The sequence below is a fragment of the Dipodomys ordii genome, unplaced genomic scaffold (genome assembly GCF_000151885.1).
Source record: "Dipodomys ordii isolate 6190 unplaced genomic scaffold, Dord_2.0 Scaffold39, whole genome shotgun sequence".
NCBI lineage: Eukaryota > Metazoa > Chordata > Mammalia > Rodentia > Heteromyidae > Dipodomys > Dipodomys ordii.
The window spans coordinates 7988197-8009651 of NW_012267255.1; the positions used below are offsets into that span (position 1 = coordinate 7988197).

At 34.8% G+C, this 21455-nt stretch overlaps 1 protein-coding gene across 1 annotated transcript in view; it reads right to left on the reverse strand.

The window, feature by feature from the left end:
* Window positions 1-208: 208 nt before the first annotated feature.
* Window positions 209-21455, reverse strand: part of Odf2l (outer dense fiber of sperm tails 2-like) — a 42456-nt gene continuing 21209 nt past the window's right edge. The window contains exons 11-18 of the mRNA XM_013018211.1: window positions 20499-20634; window positions 12044-12154; window positions 10344-10448; window positions 8190-8348; window positions 5967-6052; window positions 5724-5886; window positions 2961-3086; window positions 209-689 (exon numbers count right to left, since the gene is read on the reverse strand). Of these exons, the coding sequence (XP_012873665.1) occupies window positions 561-689; window positions 2961-3086; window positions 5724-5886; window positions 5967-6052; window positions 8190-8348; window positions 10344-10448; window positions 12044-12154; window positions 20499-20634 (1015 nt within the window). The 3' untranslated portion in view covers window positions 209-560. The remainder of the gene's footprint in view (window positions 690-2960; window positions 3087-5723; window positions 5887-5966; window positions 6053-8189; window positions 8349-10343; window positions 10449-12043; window positions 12155-20498; window positions 20635-21455) is intronic.

Below are 21455 nucleotides of genomic sequence, written 5' to 3' on the forward strand. Positions count from 1 at the left end.
ATGCAGGTGGCTAAGATCTGAGGATCCCAATTCAAAGCCAGCCCAGGCTGTAAAGTCCATCAAAGTCTTAATCTCTAATTAATCACCACAAAACCAGTAATGGAGGTGTAGCTTAAGTGGTAGAGCACTAGCCTTGAGCAAAAAAGCTCCTCTGTTCAAGGCCCAGAACCAAAAAAAAAGTATGTATGCAATTGTATCTATTAAAAAATAAAGTTCAGCATATTTTATTATATTTACTTAGCACCATAACATAAAACAAATATATACATTATGTAAAATCACATATTTGGCCTAGATTTACTACAAATTCATTTGAATGGTGTAGACAAACTTTACAAAGACATTCAAATTTCTGTTCATACATGGGAAAAACATTCTAAAATCCAATATAATTTAAAAGGAATTAAACAAGTGTTAAATGAGAATGATTAAGCAAAAAAAAAAAAAAAACAGTTATTGTGTCTTACAATTTCAATTAGATAATAAATTAGATTTCAAGTATCTTCAATTGGAACTAACACAAATCAAAACATACTAAAATAGAAAATAGATTCAAAAATTTATCCAAACATTGTGACATAAGAAGTTTTAAGAAACTGTAAATAGTTCTTAATACTCTCATTTTGATTCTCCGTCTTCTCAAGACTGTGTTGTATTTCTTTCAAACACACTTCCTGATATTGTGCTTTCTAAAGAAAAAAACGAAAAATATAGATAATCAAAGAATATGAGTTATAATGTATATATGAAACAACTGAATACATAATTTTTAAAACAATTTAAAATTTTCTGAAATATTTACATTCTATTTGTCCTTATAAACATATTTTAAAGCTCCTTTCCTTTTTTTAAATTAATAATTAAATAACACATATAGTTAATCTCTACTTTGATAGTTTTTTTAATACACATTTACTAAGCTCCAAATTATTACTTATTTAATATGATTAATTAATGTCAATTTTATTTTAAAATGTTAAGACTAATTTCCATTATATCTGTCATTACATATTTATTCCCATACTATTTTCTACCATTTTTTCTGCCTGAAAGTTCACAGTGATAAGCCTGGCACCGGTAGATCACGCCTGGAATCTTAAATACTCAGGAGGGCTGAGATCTGAGGATAGTGGTTAAAAGCAAGCCAGGGCAGGAAAGTCTGTGAGACTCTTATCTCCAATAAACCACCCGAAAACCAGAAGTGGTGCTGTGGTTCAAGCACTAGCCTTGAGTTGAAGAGCTGAGGGACAGTGCCCAGGCCCAGAGTTCAAGCCCCATGACTGACAAAAAAAAAAAAAAAGTTCACAATGACTCTACAGAGTACTAATTTTACTCAATTTTTTGAGAGAAAAATAATAACACAAACTTTCACTATTAGGCAGACCATAAAATATGAATGGATTTTAAGACAATACTTAAGACTTCAAAGATGCTTTGAGCTTCAGGAGGGTTGCCATGGATTAAGCTGCACATGTCACTTTTGAGATCATATATTCATTATAAACAAACACTCCACCAACACACAAGAGTACTTGGACCAAAAATATGAATAGGCTAGCAGGGTGAGTCATGCAGTTAACTATGAGACAGGCTCTCCGTGCTCATAATTCCATTCAACTTTAGCATATATATGAAATACTTAACTGCCCTCTGAACTTTCCTATAGAAGGTAAAAAAACCTGAAATTCATTTTGCAGCTATTTTTAAACCTATGCTCAGATTTTTATTAGTACAAAATGGTAAGTTTTAGCTTCATATTTTTAGCCTATTAATTTTAGTAGCTTCAGCCAAGTACTAGAAACTTTATGGCAAAATCCATCATATCTTAATTACCTTACTTTTCCAAAGGCTTTGATACCACAAAACAATATTAGACTTTTTATGATAACAGTAACTTAATGATAAAGGTATTTCCAAAAAAAGTTTAAAAATTGCATTAAATTAAAAATGATAGGCTGGGAAGGTGGCTCGGTGATAGAGTTCTTGTCTCACATGCATGAGGCGCTTGGTTCGATTCCTCAGCACCCCATAAGCAGAAAAAGCCAGAAGTGGGTCTGTGGCTCAAGTGGTAGAGCGCTAGCCTCGAGCTGAAGAGCTCAGGGATAGCACCTAGGCCCACAGTTCAGGCCCCACCACTGACAAAAAAAAAAAAAAAAGATAAATGTTTTAATTTGATTAAATTGTCATGAAACTTTTGATAGCAATAAAATTGAACAGTACTGTCAAAGGGATTTAACTTGTGAATCTTTTAAGTTTTAATTTTCTAGACATTTGGAAATAAAATAGTAGTTAACCTGAAGTCTTCATTTCCCAGAAAAATAAAGTACATTATTTTCTATATCATTATCAAGTAGGTACTCATTAAGTAATTTAAGCAGTACTAATGCTAGTTTTTAAGACTATCATAAGTTACTCTAGACCAATCTAGACTATTATGAATATGCAGGAGAAAAACATTAGCAAACTAATTAAACACAGCCAATTTACTATTCTCATTGCATGGCTGAGTGGATCAAAGCATTCATCTCATATGCAGATTTGACAGCACTGAATGTTTACTCAATGCCAAACTATAGCTTTCTAAAATATAATATTCATTGTTCAAGACAGATATCAAATCTCATTGTTTAAATTAATACATCTTTTAAAAATGAAAAATTCATAGTATAAAGTAAGCTGATTATAACTTTCATTAAGCAGCTCTCATACAAACTAATGGGCAACAAATGGGCCTGATGAACTTTAGAGCAGTGCAACAGATGTTTCCAGAAAGGCAGGAGGACAAATGCCTTGATATTAGCCTAACATTTATATTTTTGCATTTTGTAGTGTTATTTTTAATATACCAGTATTAGCTCTGAGTTACTTCAATTTGTATTTTAACTAATAAGCTACATGACATGAATGTTAAATGCTAATTTGTTTTTTATGATAATATATTAAGCCATACTAATACTTACATTGTTTATTTTACAAACAAGTTGGTTTTGTTCTTGATTTTTCTTCCTAAGTTCAGCTTCCAGATCTAGTATTTTAATTTGTAAAGCCCTCTCTCTAGATGACATTTTCTCTATTTCTTCAGAAACCTGTAATTTTTATTAAGAGAATAAAATAAATGCATTTTCTTTTCAATGTAATTTAAAGACTCAATAGAGTTAAATGGCACTTTTTATTTCCAAATAGCTACTGAGTGCTAATTTAATTAGAATGTAATTTAATTAGAATGTATTTAAAGTGTATTGTAGCTTTAAAACTCACAAATAGTACAAGTTTATCTACTCATCTTTGTAGCCTAAGTACCTGCAAAATTAGCCTGCAATGGTGAGTTGAGTACATTTTCCCTGTTTGGTCATTAGGGACTTTTCCCTATAAATTCTTTTGATGCTGGTCCTGGGGCTTACCACAGGGCCTGGGCATTGTCCCCAGGCTTCTTTTGTTCAAGGCTAGTGTTTGACCACTTGAGCCACAGCTCCACTTTTGACTTTTTTAGTAGTTTAGTGTAGATAAAAGTCTCACAGACTTCCTGCGTGGGCTGGTTTTAAATCGTGATCCTCAGATCTAAGCCTCCTGAGTAGCTAGGAATGCAGGTGTGAGCCACTGTTGCTCAGTTCCAACAGCCTATTTTTTAAATGTACTAAGACCACTTGTTGTTTTTGATAGTATTTACATTCACCCTGATGTCTAGAAAATTCTCATTAAATGCTGATTATAATTTAAATGGCTGGAATGGAGTGGGATGTTGCTCACAGTGTATACCCACACAAATGCACATGCATGCACACACACACTCATGAACACGCACAAATTGGCTTTTCACTCATGCACTTCCAGTGTGGTAGTACATTTAGCTTAGCCATGTTCATCAGATTCAGACTTCTAGGAACTTATCTGTAAAAATGTTGGGCGGGAGTCACAAGAAAGAGTAGAAAGAGTTGGTACAACAAGTAGAGGCAATGAACTAGTGGGAAGAACTATCCTCCAAACTAACTTCAAAGATTCAGTTCTGTTACTGTACAACACTTTGCAAAGACTCCTTCTTCCCAAATACCAAAGGTGATGGTGAGTGAGAGATAATAGTAGGATATGATGTTGTCTGTGGGGAAGAAACTGTGAGGACAAGCAACAGTGCCCAGGCACTGACCCCCTCAATGTGGGCAATGATGAAAGGGGAGTGATGGCCCTTCTCAAATGGATAAAAAGCTAGAGATTCCCCCATAATCCAGCATAGTTCTGGGACCCTCACCACTTTGGGGGAGGAATGTGAGAGCATTTTCCAGGTCCACATGAGCTAAATCCATGATAAAGTCACCTCTTATTTTCTTCCCAAAGGATGATAAGGCTAAGAAATACATATTACATATCAAGGAGTACATTTTGTTATTTAGGTTGTTGTTGTTTGGTAGTACGAAGGTTTGAGCTCAGGGCTTCAGATTTGCTTGGCTTGTCCTGTCCATTTGAAACAACCCTGCTTTTGCTGGTTATTTTGGAGATGAAGCAGAGCAAACTTTTCTGCCTGGGATGGCCTTGAACCCTGATATTCCAGATCTCAGTCTCTTGAACAGACAAGATTTACATGCATGAGCTTACAGGGTGGAGTCAGGGATGACACTCTTAAGATCAATTTAAACTGTTTATCTAGAGTTTAAGAAAATCCAAATACATCTGACACTTGTGATAGAAAAGCTACATTTCAAAGATACCCAATTTTATGCTTTGCAGGACAGACATAATCAGTTTGAGGAAGACAATGGGTAGAAGAGAGTTTGGAAGGAAAGATTAAGAATGTGGTTTTAGACATTCTAAGTTTGACACACCATGCTAAATGGAGATGACAGATAATAGTAGAATATCAAAGTCTGGATTTTGGTAGGGACACAAGTATGAGCAGTATCACTCATCCTACAAGGACATTCAACATCCCTGTATTACTAATTAAGAACTGAAGTTCAGAGAAGTAACTTGTCTTTGATCAGGATACAATGTGTCAGACTCAGAATTCAAATGTAGTTCCTGTTGGATTCCAAAGACTACCTTATATTCATTCTTTCAAGATTAGATTTTTACCCTGTTTGATAAATTTTCCTCTTCTATGAGGTTTTTCTCAATCCTTTCCCCTAGGCTCCAGGTTAAGATAAATACTCATGGCATCCCTTAAGCCCACCTCTTACTATAGCACTTACATTTCGTTTGTTCTCATGTTATTACCTAACTCACTTAAGAGTGTAGTGTGAACTGAAGCCAGGCCTTCTCATCTTTGCCTTTCAAGCACTAGCAGAATGCCTAAATGCTAAATGCTAACTTCACAGATTGAACTGAAACTGAATTCTTGCTTGTATTTATTTATGCAACAAATATTTGTCAAAAAGGCCTTGAGCTTTACAGCTTACTAGATCCTAATTGAAGCCAATTTTTTAATTATTTGCACCCTCAAATTGGTTTTATATTTTAGAAGGGGAAAGGGTTATACCTTCAAATCATTTTCTGTCTCTGCCTGTAACCCTGCCACATCATCAATTGTCTGGTAAAATAACTCTGGCACAGTAATATCATCTGTTATGCTCCAAGGGAAAATTAGGTAAAGAACAAAAATGTAACTATTCCCTTTACCCTGTCAGCAGAATAAGAACAATAACTGTAGGTTTAGCATAGGAGATATGATTTGTTTAAATAAACAACCCCTTGGCAAACTAATTAAGAAGTTTCTAAAAAAAGGCCATCTGTACCTTTAGTCTTCCTTCTTCTAAAGCAGCTTCCAGCTGCCTGGCCAGTGCTGTATATTCTGCCGACTTCTCTTTAAGCTTCAGATTGCTGTGCTTAAGACATTCTTCTTGGTCTGCTAGCTTCTTTTCAAGATCTTTATTCTCTGCATCCATCTGTTCTAATTTCCTTTTTACAGTAAATATATATTTTAAAGCTACAATGTTATAGGTAAATATACACTAATTTTAAGTCAATTCAATACTTACTGTTTAAGGTTTTCACACTTTAACTGAATGAGAGAATTCTCTTCCTCAAGTGAAAGCTTTGTCAGAAGACTATGACTTCCATCAAACTAAAAAAAAAAATATTTTCTTGGTTATTTTCTTTATAAAAAGTTTTGAGAATGATTTGGATATTTTATTGTCAGAATAAGCACAAGACATGAGAAGATATGAAAGTCATTATTCCTACACAAAAAGGCACCAAGAACTATTAACACTGTTAAAATACACGTTCTGTTGCTAAAGTCTGAACTCAGCCTTGGGCAGAAAAGTACCTGAGACTCTCAGTTCCAATTAGCCACTAAAAAGCCAGAAGTAGAGCTGAGTTCCAAGTGGTAGAGTGCCAGCCTTGAGCAAAAAAAAATCTAAGGGAGAATGTTCAGGCCCCGAGTTCAAGCCATATTAGCAGCATAATAAACTTTTCCTGACTTTAAAATAATTTTTGGAACAATATTTTATGGAAAAGGGATATTCAGTTATAATATAAATTTTTTAAATAACATTAATCTACAGTTTTTTATGGTTTTATGTTTCATTTAAAATATATTAATTGAGGGGCTGAGAAGGTGGCTCAGTTGTAGAGCGCTTGCCTTGCATGCCTGAGGCCCTGGATTCGATTCCTCAGCACCACATAAGTAAAAAGAAAAAAGCCAGAAGTGGTGCTGTGACTCAAGTGGTAGAGCACTAGCCTTGAGCTGAAGAGCTGAGGGACAGCGCCCAGGCCCAGAGTTCAGGCCCCACGACCGGACCCCAAAAATAATAATAATAATATATATATATATATATATAAATTGATGTTTGGTATAGTGGCTCATGACTGTAAACTCAGCTACTTAGGAGGTGAAGATAGGAGCATCAGTTTGAGGACAGCCTAAAAAAAAAGTGGTGAGACCCTATTTCTAAAAACAAGCTGGGTATGATAGCATTTGCCTGTAATTCCAGCTATACAGGAAGTATAGATAGCAGGATCACAGTCCAAAGCTGACCTGGGCAAAAAGCACATAACTCTATCTGAAAAATAACTAAAACAAAAAGGGTTTGGGGCAAGGCTCAAGTGTTAGACACTTGTCTGGCAAGCTCAAGACCCTGAGACCTCTAGTACCATCAAAATAATAATAATGATTGATATTTGACTATATATGAAGTTGTAACTATAGGTAAAAATATTATTGAGAAGTAAACTAATAACACAAATAACAAATAACACAAAGCCTATGCAAGATAGAATTTTCTTCCCATTGCTTCAACGGCAGAAGCGTTAATAATAATAAAGAAGCATTAATAATAATTCTTGTAATTTCAACTAGTAACTTAGGTTAAAATATATAATCTGATAATTTCCTAGAAAAGTATCTTCTCAGAAATTTAAATTTACAAAAGACTGCATGTTTTTAAAAAAACAACAGGCTGTATTTCAAAATGAAAATCCAGATTATATATGGAAGACAGAAAGTAAATGCTTACTAAAAATGTCTCACAAGTAGTGAAAAAGATTAGCCATCTTCCTCAGATATGCTTTGAGAGAAAACTAATTCATCTGAAATCACTGAGTGCTTTCTCTGTGGTAGGCATTAAGCTAGGTATGGTTGTGTGATGACCAGCTGAATATACCTGGTCCTTATTCTGATGGGTTATAAAAAGGACATACTGGAAAAAAAGACAGACAATAACCTCCAAAAATTTGGTGCACAATTTTAATTAAAATACATTCTAATTTTTGTTAGTTATAATAATTTATCAAAAAACTGACGTGTATTTTGATAAATTATAATAATCTACTTTATCCTGACATCTAGAAACATACATGTAACCACAGCTTTGTTCCTTTTCTCTCATTTATTATACTATGTCCTCCATTGTCAAAATAAAGGTTTACAAGAAAAACATAAATTAGCAATTCTTTTTAGTACTATTAGAATTCAAGTTTTATGGTTGCTAGACAGGCATTCAATCCTAGAGCCATGCCTCTAACTCATAAATTAGCAGGCTTAATTATTAATTTGTCACCATTAGACACTAAAAGAATAGTCTGCAAAACAGTATTACTCTATCCATATTAAAATATTGTTTCATCAATTATGTACATGGGAATCAAAAAAAAAAACAAAAACAAAACCTGAATCCCTGACATGAATGCCCTCAAATGGTGAAAGGACTCCAAGCATTCCTTTCACACATATTGCAAATCTCAGAACAACCACAGGACACCTGGCCCTGAAGCTCCCTAATGGTTTGAGCCTGGTTTGCACATTTCTCCTTGCAGCACCGCAGACTCTCCTGACACTCCTGAAGCCTCCGTTCAGCTGACATCAACGAATCGCGGACACTGTCTACCTCCTTCAGATGAGACTCCATCTGGCCTCTCATCTGAATTGTGACATTAAAGGAAAAAGTGCAAGGTCACACATTCGGCAGGGATATTCTTACTCTCTTAAATATTAGATATGTTGTTATATAGTAAATATTTTAGGCAGAGTGATTTTAAGCAATAGTATTTAACCAAACAAATACGAATGAATATTAATTGAGATTTAGCTGGATAAGTACTTAACTAATTTTCAGAAGTTTATCCAGCAAATTAAACATGGAAGTATTAGCTCACAGAGAGGATGTTTAAGCTACTTGGGAAAGCTTTTTTTTTAATTTATGCAAGCACAGATATTATTTAAAAAAATTTGGCATACTTGTTTCTACTGCCTACCAACAGCTCTAAGACACTGTTATCTTCAGTCAATCTTAGAATCTTAGAACTTAGCTATTTAACTAAATTTAGAGCTGTCTTGGCCCAAATCAGTGGGGTTTGAGGTATACTATTTCAAAGAGCTGATATCCAGCTCTCACACTATTGTGATAAAAAAAAGTCTCTAATTTTGTTTACATTAATCCCCTTGTGCAATTTCTCAATGTACCATTTTGGTGGATACATGACATAAAACAGCCTTAAAAAGTGGCTGTAGTGCTAATTTTTTAAAATATTTAAGCCAGATGTCAGTGCCTCTTACCTGTAATCCTAACTACTCAGGAGACTGAGATCTGAGGATCTCGGTTCAAAGCCAGACTAATAAACCACTCAGAAAACTAGAAGTGGAACTGTAGCTCAAGTGGTAGAGCGCTAGCCTTGAGCTGAAGAGCTGAGGGACAGTGCCTAGGCCAAGTTCAAGACCCACAACCACACACAAAAAAAAAAATTTAAAAGGAAAAAGAATTTTACACACACATGCACACAAATATAGATGTATATATACACACATATATGTGTGTATATATACACACACACCACACACACACACACACACACACACACACACACACCTTTGCTTACAGACCAGTAACCTCATAGTAGCTAGAAAAAAAGTTTTTTTTCCCCTTTCTGCTTTTACAACAAGTTTTTAAAATAGGCTTCTAAAACTCTGGATTCTCCTCAGATCATAAAAAGAAATCTTTCCTTTTGCTCAAATAGAACTTTATTTATAGTGCTGTCTAGCAGAAAAGGAGACTTTTCCATGTGAATGCTTGATGAGAAAAAAGAGACCAAAAGACAAGAAATGGTATCTTCTCTGGTCTGCTAAAAATAGGTAAAAAGTAATTCTAGGAAAACAGTAAGTTGCATATTTGATGATCTGTTCTCCATTTAATCTATTCATATTTCAGTGCCAGTGTGCCACCCTGGCTGACCTTTTCTTCGCAGAGAAGCCTCACTCTGACTTCTCAATCATACATAAGGAAATAATCCAGAGATAGTAGCTGCATTACCCTCAGATGGAACTGACCACTGACACTGAATGACCTCTTTAGCCAAGAGTCAGCATCCGATCACTTCCCTCCCCAAACCAAATCCAAAAAGGAATGCAGTTTCATTTAAAAACTCAGAAATATTCATAAAAACATCATCATTGCCAGCACTGGCCTTCTTCTCCTCATTCGGTTGCAACATGGTGAAGAGAAGGAAATGATAGTTCTTTTTTTTTTTTAAGAGATTTTATTTTCCTTCCAAAAATGCATTTAGCAGAGAATACTAACATATTTTTTTAGACACAAGATTTATAGACAGAAAAAAAGGTGCAATTAGTTTGCATTTTGTGGCTGATGAATCTCAGTAATAAATAACTGTATTAGTTTATATCTGCCCCTATATCAACAAAATTATACCTTTGTGCTAGTTTTCAAATACTAAGGAAAAAGTGAAGAAACATTCATTCATAAAAACATTTCAAGCCTGGAAGAAACATTATTTATTTAGGGGAAAATAAGTCCTCCAGAAGTTGAGAATAAACTAGAGAAAATAAAGTGAAAGAATTTGATATTCATCAAGTGACTATATCTATGTATATGTAAGGTTATTTTATTCAATTTCAAACTTACCTTCTCTATTTTTTTATTTTTGTTTTTTGTTATTAGGCTATTTTCCTTTAGCAATTTTTCAAATCTGCTTTTCACCATTTCAGCTGCTTCCTGCAACTTTTCTACCTAAAAATAAAAATATATTAGATCATCATGTATTATTTTAAGAGTGTAACATGTAATAAAAACTCTAAATAAGTCACTATATACTTAACATCCTCGGTATATTTGTCACTCCTTCTTTAAATATGGAATTATTTAATGCTCTAATCTGCAATACTTCTATGATTCACCTGTTTTCTTCCATTAGTATGTCTAGAGTCTTCACTAAGCACTAAAAACTATAGATTTGCAGGTAATTATCTGGTCCAGGCCAGCAATCATTCTAATAATCAAAAACTGAGTACTTTATACAAAGTTCAGTAGCTAGAATATGGTAACCAGTCATAATATTCTTATTGAGGGATTAAACCTGAACCACCAGGTGGAAGACTGAGATGATAGGATCAACTTACCCACAACTTCCATCCTTACCTCCACATTTAGAATATTCTAACTAAATGCCTTGATTCCATTTTCCCATCTCACCCATCCAGACGTAAGCCCTTCATACTTGTCTATTCTTTTTTTTCTTAGTTTTATTTTTGTGGCTAGAGGGCAGTGCTAAGAATCAAATCCAGTAGGAAAGACATTACTACCGAGTTAAACCCCGGCCTAGGATTATTTTTTAATTCAGATTCTTCCTGTTCCAATAAAATCTAGATCCTGTGTGTGTGTGTGTGTGTGTGTGTGCATGTGTGTCTGTGTGTGCGTGTGTGCGTGTGTGTGTCTGTGTGTGTCTGTGTGTCTGTGTGTGCGTATGTGCATGCACTCACACACACGTGTGTGTGTGTGTGTGTGTGTGTGTCTGTGTGTGCGTATGTGCATGCACTCACACACACATGCACCAGTCCTAGATGCTGAACTCAGGTCACGGGCAGTGTCTCTGAACTTTTGTGCTCAAGGCTAGTGCTCTACCACTTGAGCCATAGCGCTACTTCTGGCTTTTTATTTTTTTTGGTAGTTAATTGGAGATGAGAATCTCATGGACTATTCCTGACTGGCTTGGCTTTGAACCATGATCCTTAGATCTCAACTTGCTCAGTAGCTAATATTATGGGTGCACCACTGGCACCAGACTAAAATTCAGATCTTTACTATTTTGTTATTCATTAAGCAACTATTTGCATAAGTGCTATGTGTTTCATGACTTGATTATAGCTCTAAAACATAAAGCTTTTATGTAAATACTACTGGACACAGTCTCTCTTTCATATATACTGCCATATGTTTTTTTCTAAGTCTTTCATATGAAAAATCTTAATTATACTAGGAGAAGGGGAGTTCTGGGGTTTAGTGATGCTAAAAGGTAGTCATATTGTAAATCAGTATCACTAAGTAACAACAAATACATAAACCAAGATAAACAAAGGAGCTGTATTACATCTATACAACTAATATTAAATATACCTTTAGGAATAGCCATTTCACCTACAAGCAGTATTGGAATCAGGAATTGGCAGTACTACAATGGTACTTGAACCCTAAGAAATGGTTGGAACATACTGTATCTATTATAAAATAGTAAACAATCTCCTAAGTTCTGCTTATTAAGTTCACAAATAAAATGTTTTAAATTATCTACAAAGTTTAACAAACATTAACATAGATGCAGTGGTCACCTGAGTTTTATATACTTCAATCAGGTCTTTCTGTTGTTTTTCTACTTCTTGCAATTCTATGAGTTCATTTTCAACAGAAACAACTTCATCCTTCAAAGCAGCAAGTGAAGTCTAGACAGGAATATATAGATGATTTTATAAGTCATTTGAAAACTGTTACTTATGAAACTATTATAACCTATTATAAAACAGCATAAAAACTATTATAAAACTATTCTTAATTACAAAAATTTACCAACAAGTTTAACAATATTTGGTTTGGGCAACATACAACTACCATATAAAATTCAGAAATTTGGAAAGTAGTGAACTGATAATAAAAATTGATTCTCTACCTACCTCAATCTAATGCTGAAGAAGTATCAAATGTATTAAAGACTGAATATTTTACAAAACAAAAAATTAAAAACATTCAAAGAATATCTAGGTAAAACTATAATGGAGTTTAGAATAGCAAAAACTCAATTCATAAAAATTTTAAGAAGAGTTGGGTGCTGGTGTCTCATGCCTATAATCCTAGCTACTCAGGAAGCTGAGATCTGAGGATTGCAGTTCCATGCCAGCCTGGGAGAACAGTCCCTGTGAGTCTTTTATCTTCAATTAACCATTTAAAACCCAGGAGTGGCACCATGGCTCAAGTGGTAGAACACTAGCCTTGAACACAAAGAAGCTCAGAGACAATGTCTAAACCCAGAGTTCAAGCCCCAGGACTGGCAAAACATAAATTAATTTTTTATTTAAAAAAATTAAAAAGATGCAAGAATTATAAGAGTCTGAGATTTTACCCTTCATGTAAGTTTGTCTGTTATGCTACTGATTTCCTGGATGTTAACAGAAAACAAGTCCTTAGAGACTGAAGACTTTATTTCAGCAATGAGAATATCAAGACTGTTAGTATTTGTGTCATTTTCTTGAGTTGTATCTCCAATGGAGCAAAACAAAGAAGGCCAAGTGAAAACTGCACATGCAGTGGGATATATTATAGAAGGGCAAACCCAAGAGTGGGGAACTCTCAAATTTCTCATTATAGGCAGCAAGCATGACTGCTTTTTGCAAAGGGAAATATTATTAACTCTCAACAATGTTAACTCCACAAACATCCCTGAAAAGATTATCTAGATCACAAGAGGTTAATAATTATAATTCCCACAGAAGCTACTGTGTATATATAGAGAAAGAGATGTATATACATATACATGACATTATACGTCATCAGTCACTTAACAAATATGACAAATGTAAAGTTAATACCTTTAATATTTACAGAGTTCTAATCAAAAGTCAAAGGACAATGACTATATCACTCAAAAAAGGCAGAAATAGGCAGATTCCAAAGGCTCATGACGGTAATCCTAGTTCTGAGGATCACAGTTTAAAGCTAGCCCAGGCAGAAAAGTCCATGATTTGGGAAGCAAGAAGCATTTGGAACTAAATTTAAAGGAATATAAATTCTTATATATTTGGTTAGTTTAATTATCTCTAAGTAGTTGTTCAAAAGTGCTAACATTCAACAAATCAGTTTATGAGTATAATGTGTCTTGATTGATGTCATTCCTTTCATCATTTTCTCCCATTCCTCCTAACACAACTCCTCATTCTCCATTTCTTTAATTTCATTAAGATATACATTGAATATATATATATATATATTGAATATCTACATTCTACCCTCATTCCTCTTCATTTGTTTACTCCCCTCCTCTAGACCTCCCCTAACACCTTTCAAGTATCAGTTTCCTAATATTCATTGTGTTGGACTGTTAATTTTTAAGAAATTATACAATTTGAATTCTCCCTTCCATATAACATGCTTATGTAACTGATTTTGTATACACTTGCATATGACCTGAGTGTATTTAATTGTACATTTATAAATTAGATTTTAGATCTAGTTTCCACAGATGATTTCTCTCATCTGTGTTCCTTGTCTCTCTGAGGCCTGACTTATTTCACTTAACATAATTTTTTCCAGGTCCTTCCTAAAGGATGAGTAAGCCGGGTGCCGGAGGCTCACGCCTGTAATTCTAGCTACTCAGGAGGCTGAGATCTGAGGATCGCAGTTCAAAGCCAGCCAAGGCAGGAAAGTCCCTGAAACTCTTATCTCCAATAAACCACTAGAAAACTGGAAGTGGCACTGTGGCTCAAGCGGTAGAGCGCTGGCCTTGAGCTGAAGAACTGAGGGACAGCACCCAAGCCCAGAGTTCAAGCCCCAAGACCGACCAAAAAAAAAGGATGAGTAAAATTCCATTGTGTATTCTTTATCTATTTGTCCACTGAAGGGCATACACAATGGTTAATAGTGCAGCAATGAACAGAGTTGAGCAAGTGGCTTTACTGTACCCTGATTTATCTTTTGGATAAATGCCCAGATGTAGTATTGCTGGATCACAGAATAATCCTATGTTTAACTTTTTTATTTATTGCTATTATAAAGGTGATGTACAGAAGGGTTATGGTTAAATAAATCAGATAAACAGTATATTTCTTTTTGAACAATGTAAATGTTTAATTTTTTAAGGCATCTCCCAACTCCAGAATCTCCAAATGCTAGAATTGTTGAACAAGTTTACATTCCCTTCAACACTATGTTAAGGTAAGGAATGAAAGAATTTAAACACTAACAAAAGGAAATTCTTAAGTGCAATGAAATAGGAAAATTATAGGAATCTATGCAGGAAATTATAGAACCATACAGAAAATAATGAACTTTCCTATTTGTTAGAGCTTACAATAACTCCATATATATATATATATATATATTACATTCCCTAGCATTCCTTTCAGCTACATAGGTCATGTGTATAAACAAGTAAAAGTTTCTTTAATGGGAAGGAGATGAAAAAGGAGGGCATAATATTTCTTTTTCCCCCTCTATTCTGTTTCAAATTTGGCTATAATAGCTTGAAACTCCAGCAGCCATCTAGATTTTGAGGATAAGCAAGGGCAGACACAGAGCTAAGAGGCTAAGTTAGCAGATAACCTCTCTGCTCTGAATATATACCAACTTTAGAGTTTGCTTAAATAATAAACATATAGTTCTACTTGATTGGGGTTTTTATTATATTCATAAAGCTGCCTCTTAACTAGTAGAAAACTCACTGAAACATCAAAGACAGTTCCCTAGAGTAGTCAATTATTTTGTTTCCTGGAAATGTCTACCACATTCTAGCAAAGTTTACATAATTAAAAAAATGGGAAACCAAGTTTGTAATTATAAACTCCAAACATGATTGTATCTAGTATTGTTTCCTTCCTATATGCAAATTATAATCCTGGCTGTTCCACTTAGTTAGATAGATTCTTCCCTCAAAAGACAATACTAGCCTATGGACAAAAAGACTTAGAAGCACATGTACAATGAATAAATAGATTTCTTTTGGGGCTTTTTTTTTGTGTGGGGGGGGTGCCAGTCCTGGGTGTTGAACTCAGGGCCTGGGCACTGTCCTGAGCTTCTGTGCTCAAGGCTAGCACTCTATCACTTGAGCCACAGTTCCACTCCCAGCGTTTTGGTGGTTAACTAGAGATAAAGAGTATTAGGGACTTTCCTGCCCAGGCTAGCTTTGATCTTCAGATTTCAGTCTCCTCAGTAGCTAAGATTATAGGTGTGAGCCACTAAAAGCCCTGCTTAGATTTCTTTTAAAAAGAAAACCCCAGAAATTAATATTGGCTGAATTACAATGAATTTATAAAATTACCTAGAAAAAAAGGCTAATCTTAAATATTATGGGTAAAACAAAACAAAACAACTAAGGAAAGCAGTGATTTTCTTCCTATGATTTAAAAAAAAAATCTCTACTGATCAAATATTTAGACAAAATAATAATACCAAAATATAAGTGCCACGGAGAGGCAGGATCTTGCTACACATGTCATATATATCACTCAGATCCCTCCCATTTCCTCCACTCATTCCTAAATGACTACAAGCAACAGGACTATGATTTTCAAGTCTTCCACTTCGAACTCATCAAGTCTCTCCATGTGGAACAAACTGGGCTTGAGCCGCAGGAGCCGGACTTTACTCACTGATTTAAAGTCAGGAACTGAAAGGTCTCCAAACTGTCCACGCTAAGAAAGGTTACCAACTTTATAAACCAACAGATAGAAAGGATTTTGTTTTCCAGTGTGGGCAATCTGCTGTTTATCATAATAAGCAATCTTTTTTTTTTTGGGGGGGGGGTCCGGTTGTGGGGCCTGAACTCTGGGCCTGGGCGCTGTCCCTCAGCTCTTCAGCTCAAGGCTAGCGCTCTACCACTTGAGCCACAGCGCCACTTCTGGTTTTTTTCTTTTTGCTTATGTGGTGCTGAGGAATCAAACCCAGGGCCTCCGGCATACAAGGCAAGCACTCTACCACTGAGCCACCTTCCCAGCCCATAATAAGCAATCTTTAATTACTGTGTACTGTATAATGTTATACACCTCCCTCAAAGACAGATCCGTACTTAAAAAATAGATTGGGCACCGGAAACTAATATGTCCAAGTCTGTAATAAATAAAATCTTCTCTGTAGTATATGATGTTGAGATGCAGAGAAGAAAAGGTTAGTAAAAAGTACAAGAGATTTGGAGGCATCTCTAATTTCCTTCTGGGAATAATCTTAAAATAAAAATTATGAGCCTCAAAGAAAAATACTGAGGAATTAACTTAAGCAAAGACTTAAAGGACCTCACGATGAAAACTTTAAAAATCTGAAAAAGATCCAACACAGACACCCTGGTAGGTCACTCTCCCCGGGCTCTGTCCTCGTGGCCTAGGGGAGCATAGGGCTCTGCCCAGTGATGTATAGTCCCTTTCCACAATGTTGGATATGAAGCCAGGCTTTGTGTCTGCGCCCGCATATTCCTACAGCTTCCCAGAGTCCTGTGGACAATGACTGGGAAGATAAACCATGCAGGAAACTGTAAAAAAAAAAAACTGAAAAAGAAAATTAAAGCTGATTTTTTAAGGAAGTGTAAAAACCTCTCATGCTCCTGGATTAGGAGGATTAACAATGTGAAAATGGCAATACTGCCAAATATCCTCAACATCCCAACAACATTCTTTAATGAAAAAGAAGCAATCCCAAAATCCATATGGAATAATAAAAGACCCCAAATTATCAGGAAGAACAGTGCTGGAGGAATACTAATAACAAACTACAAACTTTATTAAAAAGCCATAGTTATAAAAACAGCTTGGTACTGGCACATGAACAGATCTAAGGACCAATAGGATAGAATTGAAGATCCAGAAATGATCCCATAGACGTATGGCCACCTGATCTTTGATAAAGGAGGCAAAATAACCAGATGGAAGAAAGACAGCCTCTTCAACAAATAGTGCTGGCAGAATTGTCTATACACATGTAGAAAATTGAAGTTAGATCCTTATATATCACCCTGCACCAGAATCAACTCCAAATCTGCTCTTACCTCAAGTGAATTTTACAGGAAGGGATAGGGGAAACAGTAGGGCTCCTTGATACAGGTCGGAACTTACTAAAGATTCAGAAACACAACAAATCAAAGAAAGGCTGGATAAATTGAAATGTATTAAACTGCAGAGCTTCTGCATAGCAAAGAACTAGCTAGCAAGATAAATAGAAAACACACAGATTGGAGATCATCACTAGCTATACAACAGACAGAGGCCTCATATCTAAAATATACTTAGAGCTCAAAAAATGAAACCTTCCAAAAACAAATCCTCAAAGAAACAACAACCCCATTAATAAGTTGGCTAAAGAACTAAAAAGAGACTTCTCTAGAGAGGAACTAAGAATAACCAATAAACACATGAAATGTTCAATCTCTGGCCATACAAGCAATATAAATTCAAACTACATTGAGATTCTTCTTCACCCCAATAAGAACAGCCATTATTAAGAAAACAAATAATAACAGAGCTGGTAGGGATGTGGCCTAAAGGAAACACAACTATACTGTTGCTGGGAAAGTAAACTGGTTCAACCACATTGGAAGGCTCCTCAAAAGACTAAACGTAGAGTTCCTCAATGATGCAATAATCCCACTCCTGGCATTTACCCAAACAATCACAAACAAGGCCACAGTAAGACTACTGGCACAATTATGCGCAGCATTATTTACCATGGCTAGATTTGGAATCAACCCAGATACCCCTCGGTAGATGAATGGATCAAGAAAATGTGGTAAATAACACAGTGAAATTCTATGCTTCCAACAGAAAGAATGACATTGCCCAATTGGTAAGGAAACGGAAAGACTTGAAAAAAATCATATCAAGTGAAGACTCAAAGAAACAAAGGCTAAATGGTTTTCCTCATTTGTAATAATTAGTATATGCCTAGGATAGTCCTAGCAGACATTCACAACAACTATTGTGTACATATGTATAAATGACCACATAAAATGACAGTAATCATAATGATCCCCACAATATGGAAATGAGAGTTTTTTGTGGTTGTTTTTTTCTTTCTTTTTTTTTTTAAGAATATAATGTTTGCAGTTGTTTCTTTTATCTTCTTTTTATTTTCTCTTCTGGTTTATTTCTTTGGTCTCTGTTTCTGATTTTGGTACCCTTTGTCTTCTATAATTTTATCTGACCTGGGGTAGGGAAGGGGAATCACAGAAACAGTGGGACAAAGAGTGAACCAATACAACAGTAATACTAAACACTATGTTGGAAATTAACTTTACAACTTTGGAGAGGAGGGAGGAAGAGAAGGGGGAAGGAAAGTGGGGGAGAGGAAGGAAAGTGGGAGAAAACGTGGGAGAGGGTAACACTGCTCAAAAAGAAATGTACTTATTACTTTACCTATGTAACTACAACCCCTCTATATATCACCTATATAATAAAATAAAACAACTATTTTGAAATTTAAAGCCTACACCACCATCATTTCTAGTTAAAATCATTTTATGTAATAATTTATTTATATTTTTTCATGTAAATGGAGTCATGAAAAACCATCCATTGTAACTTTTCCATAACATCTACATAATGGTCAATAATTTTCCAAAGGAAGAAATAAGTACAATTATAAAGCAAAAACAAAACATACAAGCAAATAAAAACACTCGTTAAAGTATAATAAGGTCTTAACACTTAATCCTTGCTACTCAGGAGGCTGAGATCTGAGGATCACGGTTCAAAGCCAGCCCAGGCAAGAAAGTCTGTTAAACTCTTATATCCAATAAACCACCAGAAAACCAGAAGTGGCACTGTAGCTCAAGTGGTAGAGCACTAGCCTTGAGCTGAAGAGCTGAGGGACAGCGCTCAGGCCCAGAGTTCAAGCCCCACAACCGACAAAAAAAAAAAAAAGATGTATCTCAAGTACCATACAACTACAATAACCTTTTAAGTAATTATGAATGCTGTAGTAAAACTAAACATAAAAAAGTCACATTTGCTTAAAAGTTTCTCTAAAATGTACTATATGTTATTGATAACATGCTAATATTTTAATTTATCATTGCATATCAGCTAATTCATAGTTTTCTTTCTTTTTTTCTTAAGTGTATGTGTGCTAATAATGAGGCTTGAACTGTCCTTTTGCTCAAAGCTAACACTTTAACACTTGAACCACAGCTCCACTTCTGACTTTTTTCTGGTAAACTGAAGATAAGATTCTCATAGCCTTTCCTTTTGAGACTTTTAGCCACAATATCAGATCTCTTGGACAGGTAGAATTATAGGTGTAAAGTCACCAGTGCCCTGCTAAAGACTTTTGTGTGTGTGCTAGTACTGGGGCTTGAACTCAAGGTCTTGCTCTCTTACCTGTTTTTGTTGTTAAAGGTGGTACTCTTAACACTTGAACTACACCTCCACTTCCCATGATTCTGTTTTCTGTCCTACAAAAGTAGTATTTTGAACTAGAAATGGTGTCATCATCTTTAGTCAAGTGTCATCTTGACTATGCACAATTCTGGGTAACAGAGAACTTAAGTATCTTTTATCTCAGAAAGTCTAAAAACTTCTTTCCCATTTTTTCTCTTGTACACATACAAGCAAATCACCCCTTTGATTTGTCTTGGTTGAAAAATTCTTTCTAGTTATGATGCAGCCAAGAACACACTTTCTAGTTTCAAACAGACCTTGCCTGAGGTTATATCCTACGGCAACCATGACACCTAACAATACTTTTATAAGTTGAAGTTAAGGTAATTTTGAATGATTCACTTAACTGCTAAAATTAGAGTAAATAATTTAAGTTGAGATTGTTACTCAATTTCATAAGCTTCATTTTATACTGCTAAATACAATTTAAAGATGCATCTATGTAAATAACTACATACATTAAATATACATAAGTGTGTAGATAAATCCATACATGTATAAATACATTATAGACATGTTATATTTGTATAATACTATTATTTGTTAAGAAACATTAACAAAACTGACATAGAACATTATTCTAACATGCTATTTCTTTATCTATTTCTAAATTATATAAGTTGTCATCAAGCAATGGACACACAGACATACACAATACCTTTAATTTTGTATTCTCAAGATCCAGAGTTTCATTTTCATATTCAAGTGAGTTAAGTTTTCTAAGAATTCCTTCACATGAAGCTTTCCCTTGGGTTTCCACTCTCTTCAGGTCTTCTAAAAGATCAGTGATTTGCCTTCATAAGGTAAATACATTTTATAGAAGTTATAGAAATTTTCATTCCCATAATACATTTTAAGTATTTTTAAGTCAATTTGGTAATTTGCACTATTTCATATAGGAAAAGTCCAAAATGTTAATAGAATTTATAGAGCAGGGGAATCTGGAAGAAGGAATCTATAAGGTTACCATCAGAGTAGCTTGAAATATCCACTGATTATACAATAATCTCTTTGCTAAATGATGGAATATCTCACCTATTAGCCACCAAGTCTACATGTCTGTTTTCCTCATGCACACCCAATTTTAGAAACAAGTTTAAAGAAAAAGATCAACTGAGGATCACAGTTCAAAGCCAGCCTGGGAAGGAAAGTCTGTGAGACTTTTATCTCCAATAAACCACTAGAAAACCAGAAGTGGCACTGTGAGTCACTTGAGCTGAAGAGTGTAGGGACAGCACCCAACAACAACAAAAAGATTAAGTAAGACAACAGCAACTAATCTTTAGTTATATGTAACTGGTATTTAAGTCACCTTCATTTACACATTTTTAAACGATAAAAGTGAACATAATACACTGAAAATAAAACATTTAAAATAGGTATTAAGGGTCTGTTGGTTATCAGCACTTAATTTCAAAAGATTAAATAAATGTATCTAAACTCAATTGTTTTCTTTATAGCTTTAAATCACTTCAATTAAGGGATAGTAATTTTTAGGACTTTCAAAGCATTTATATTTATATTGCACATTCAGGTTTACTTGAAAAATATCACTTCTATTTAAGACAGTCTTCATATATACAAATAACAGACGACACATTGAAATAAAAAAAAT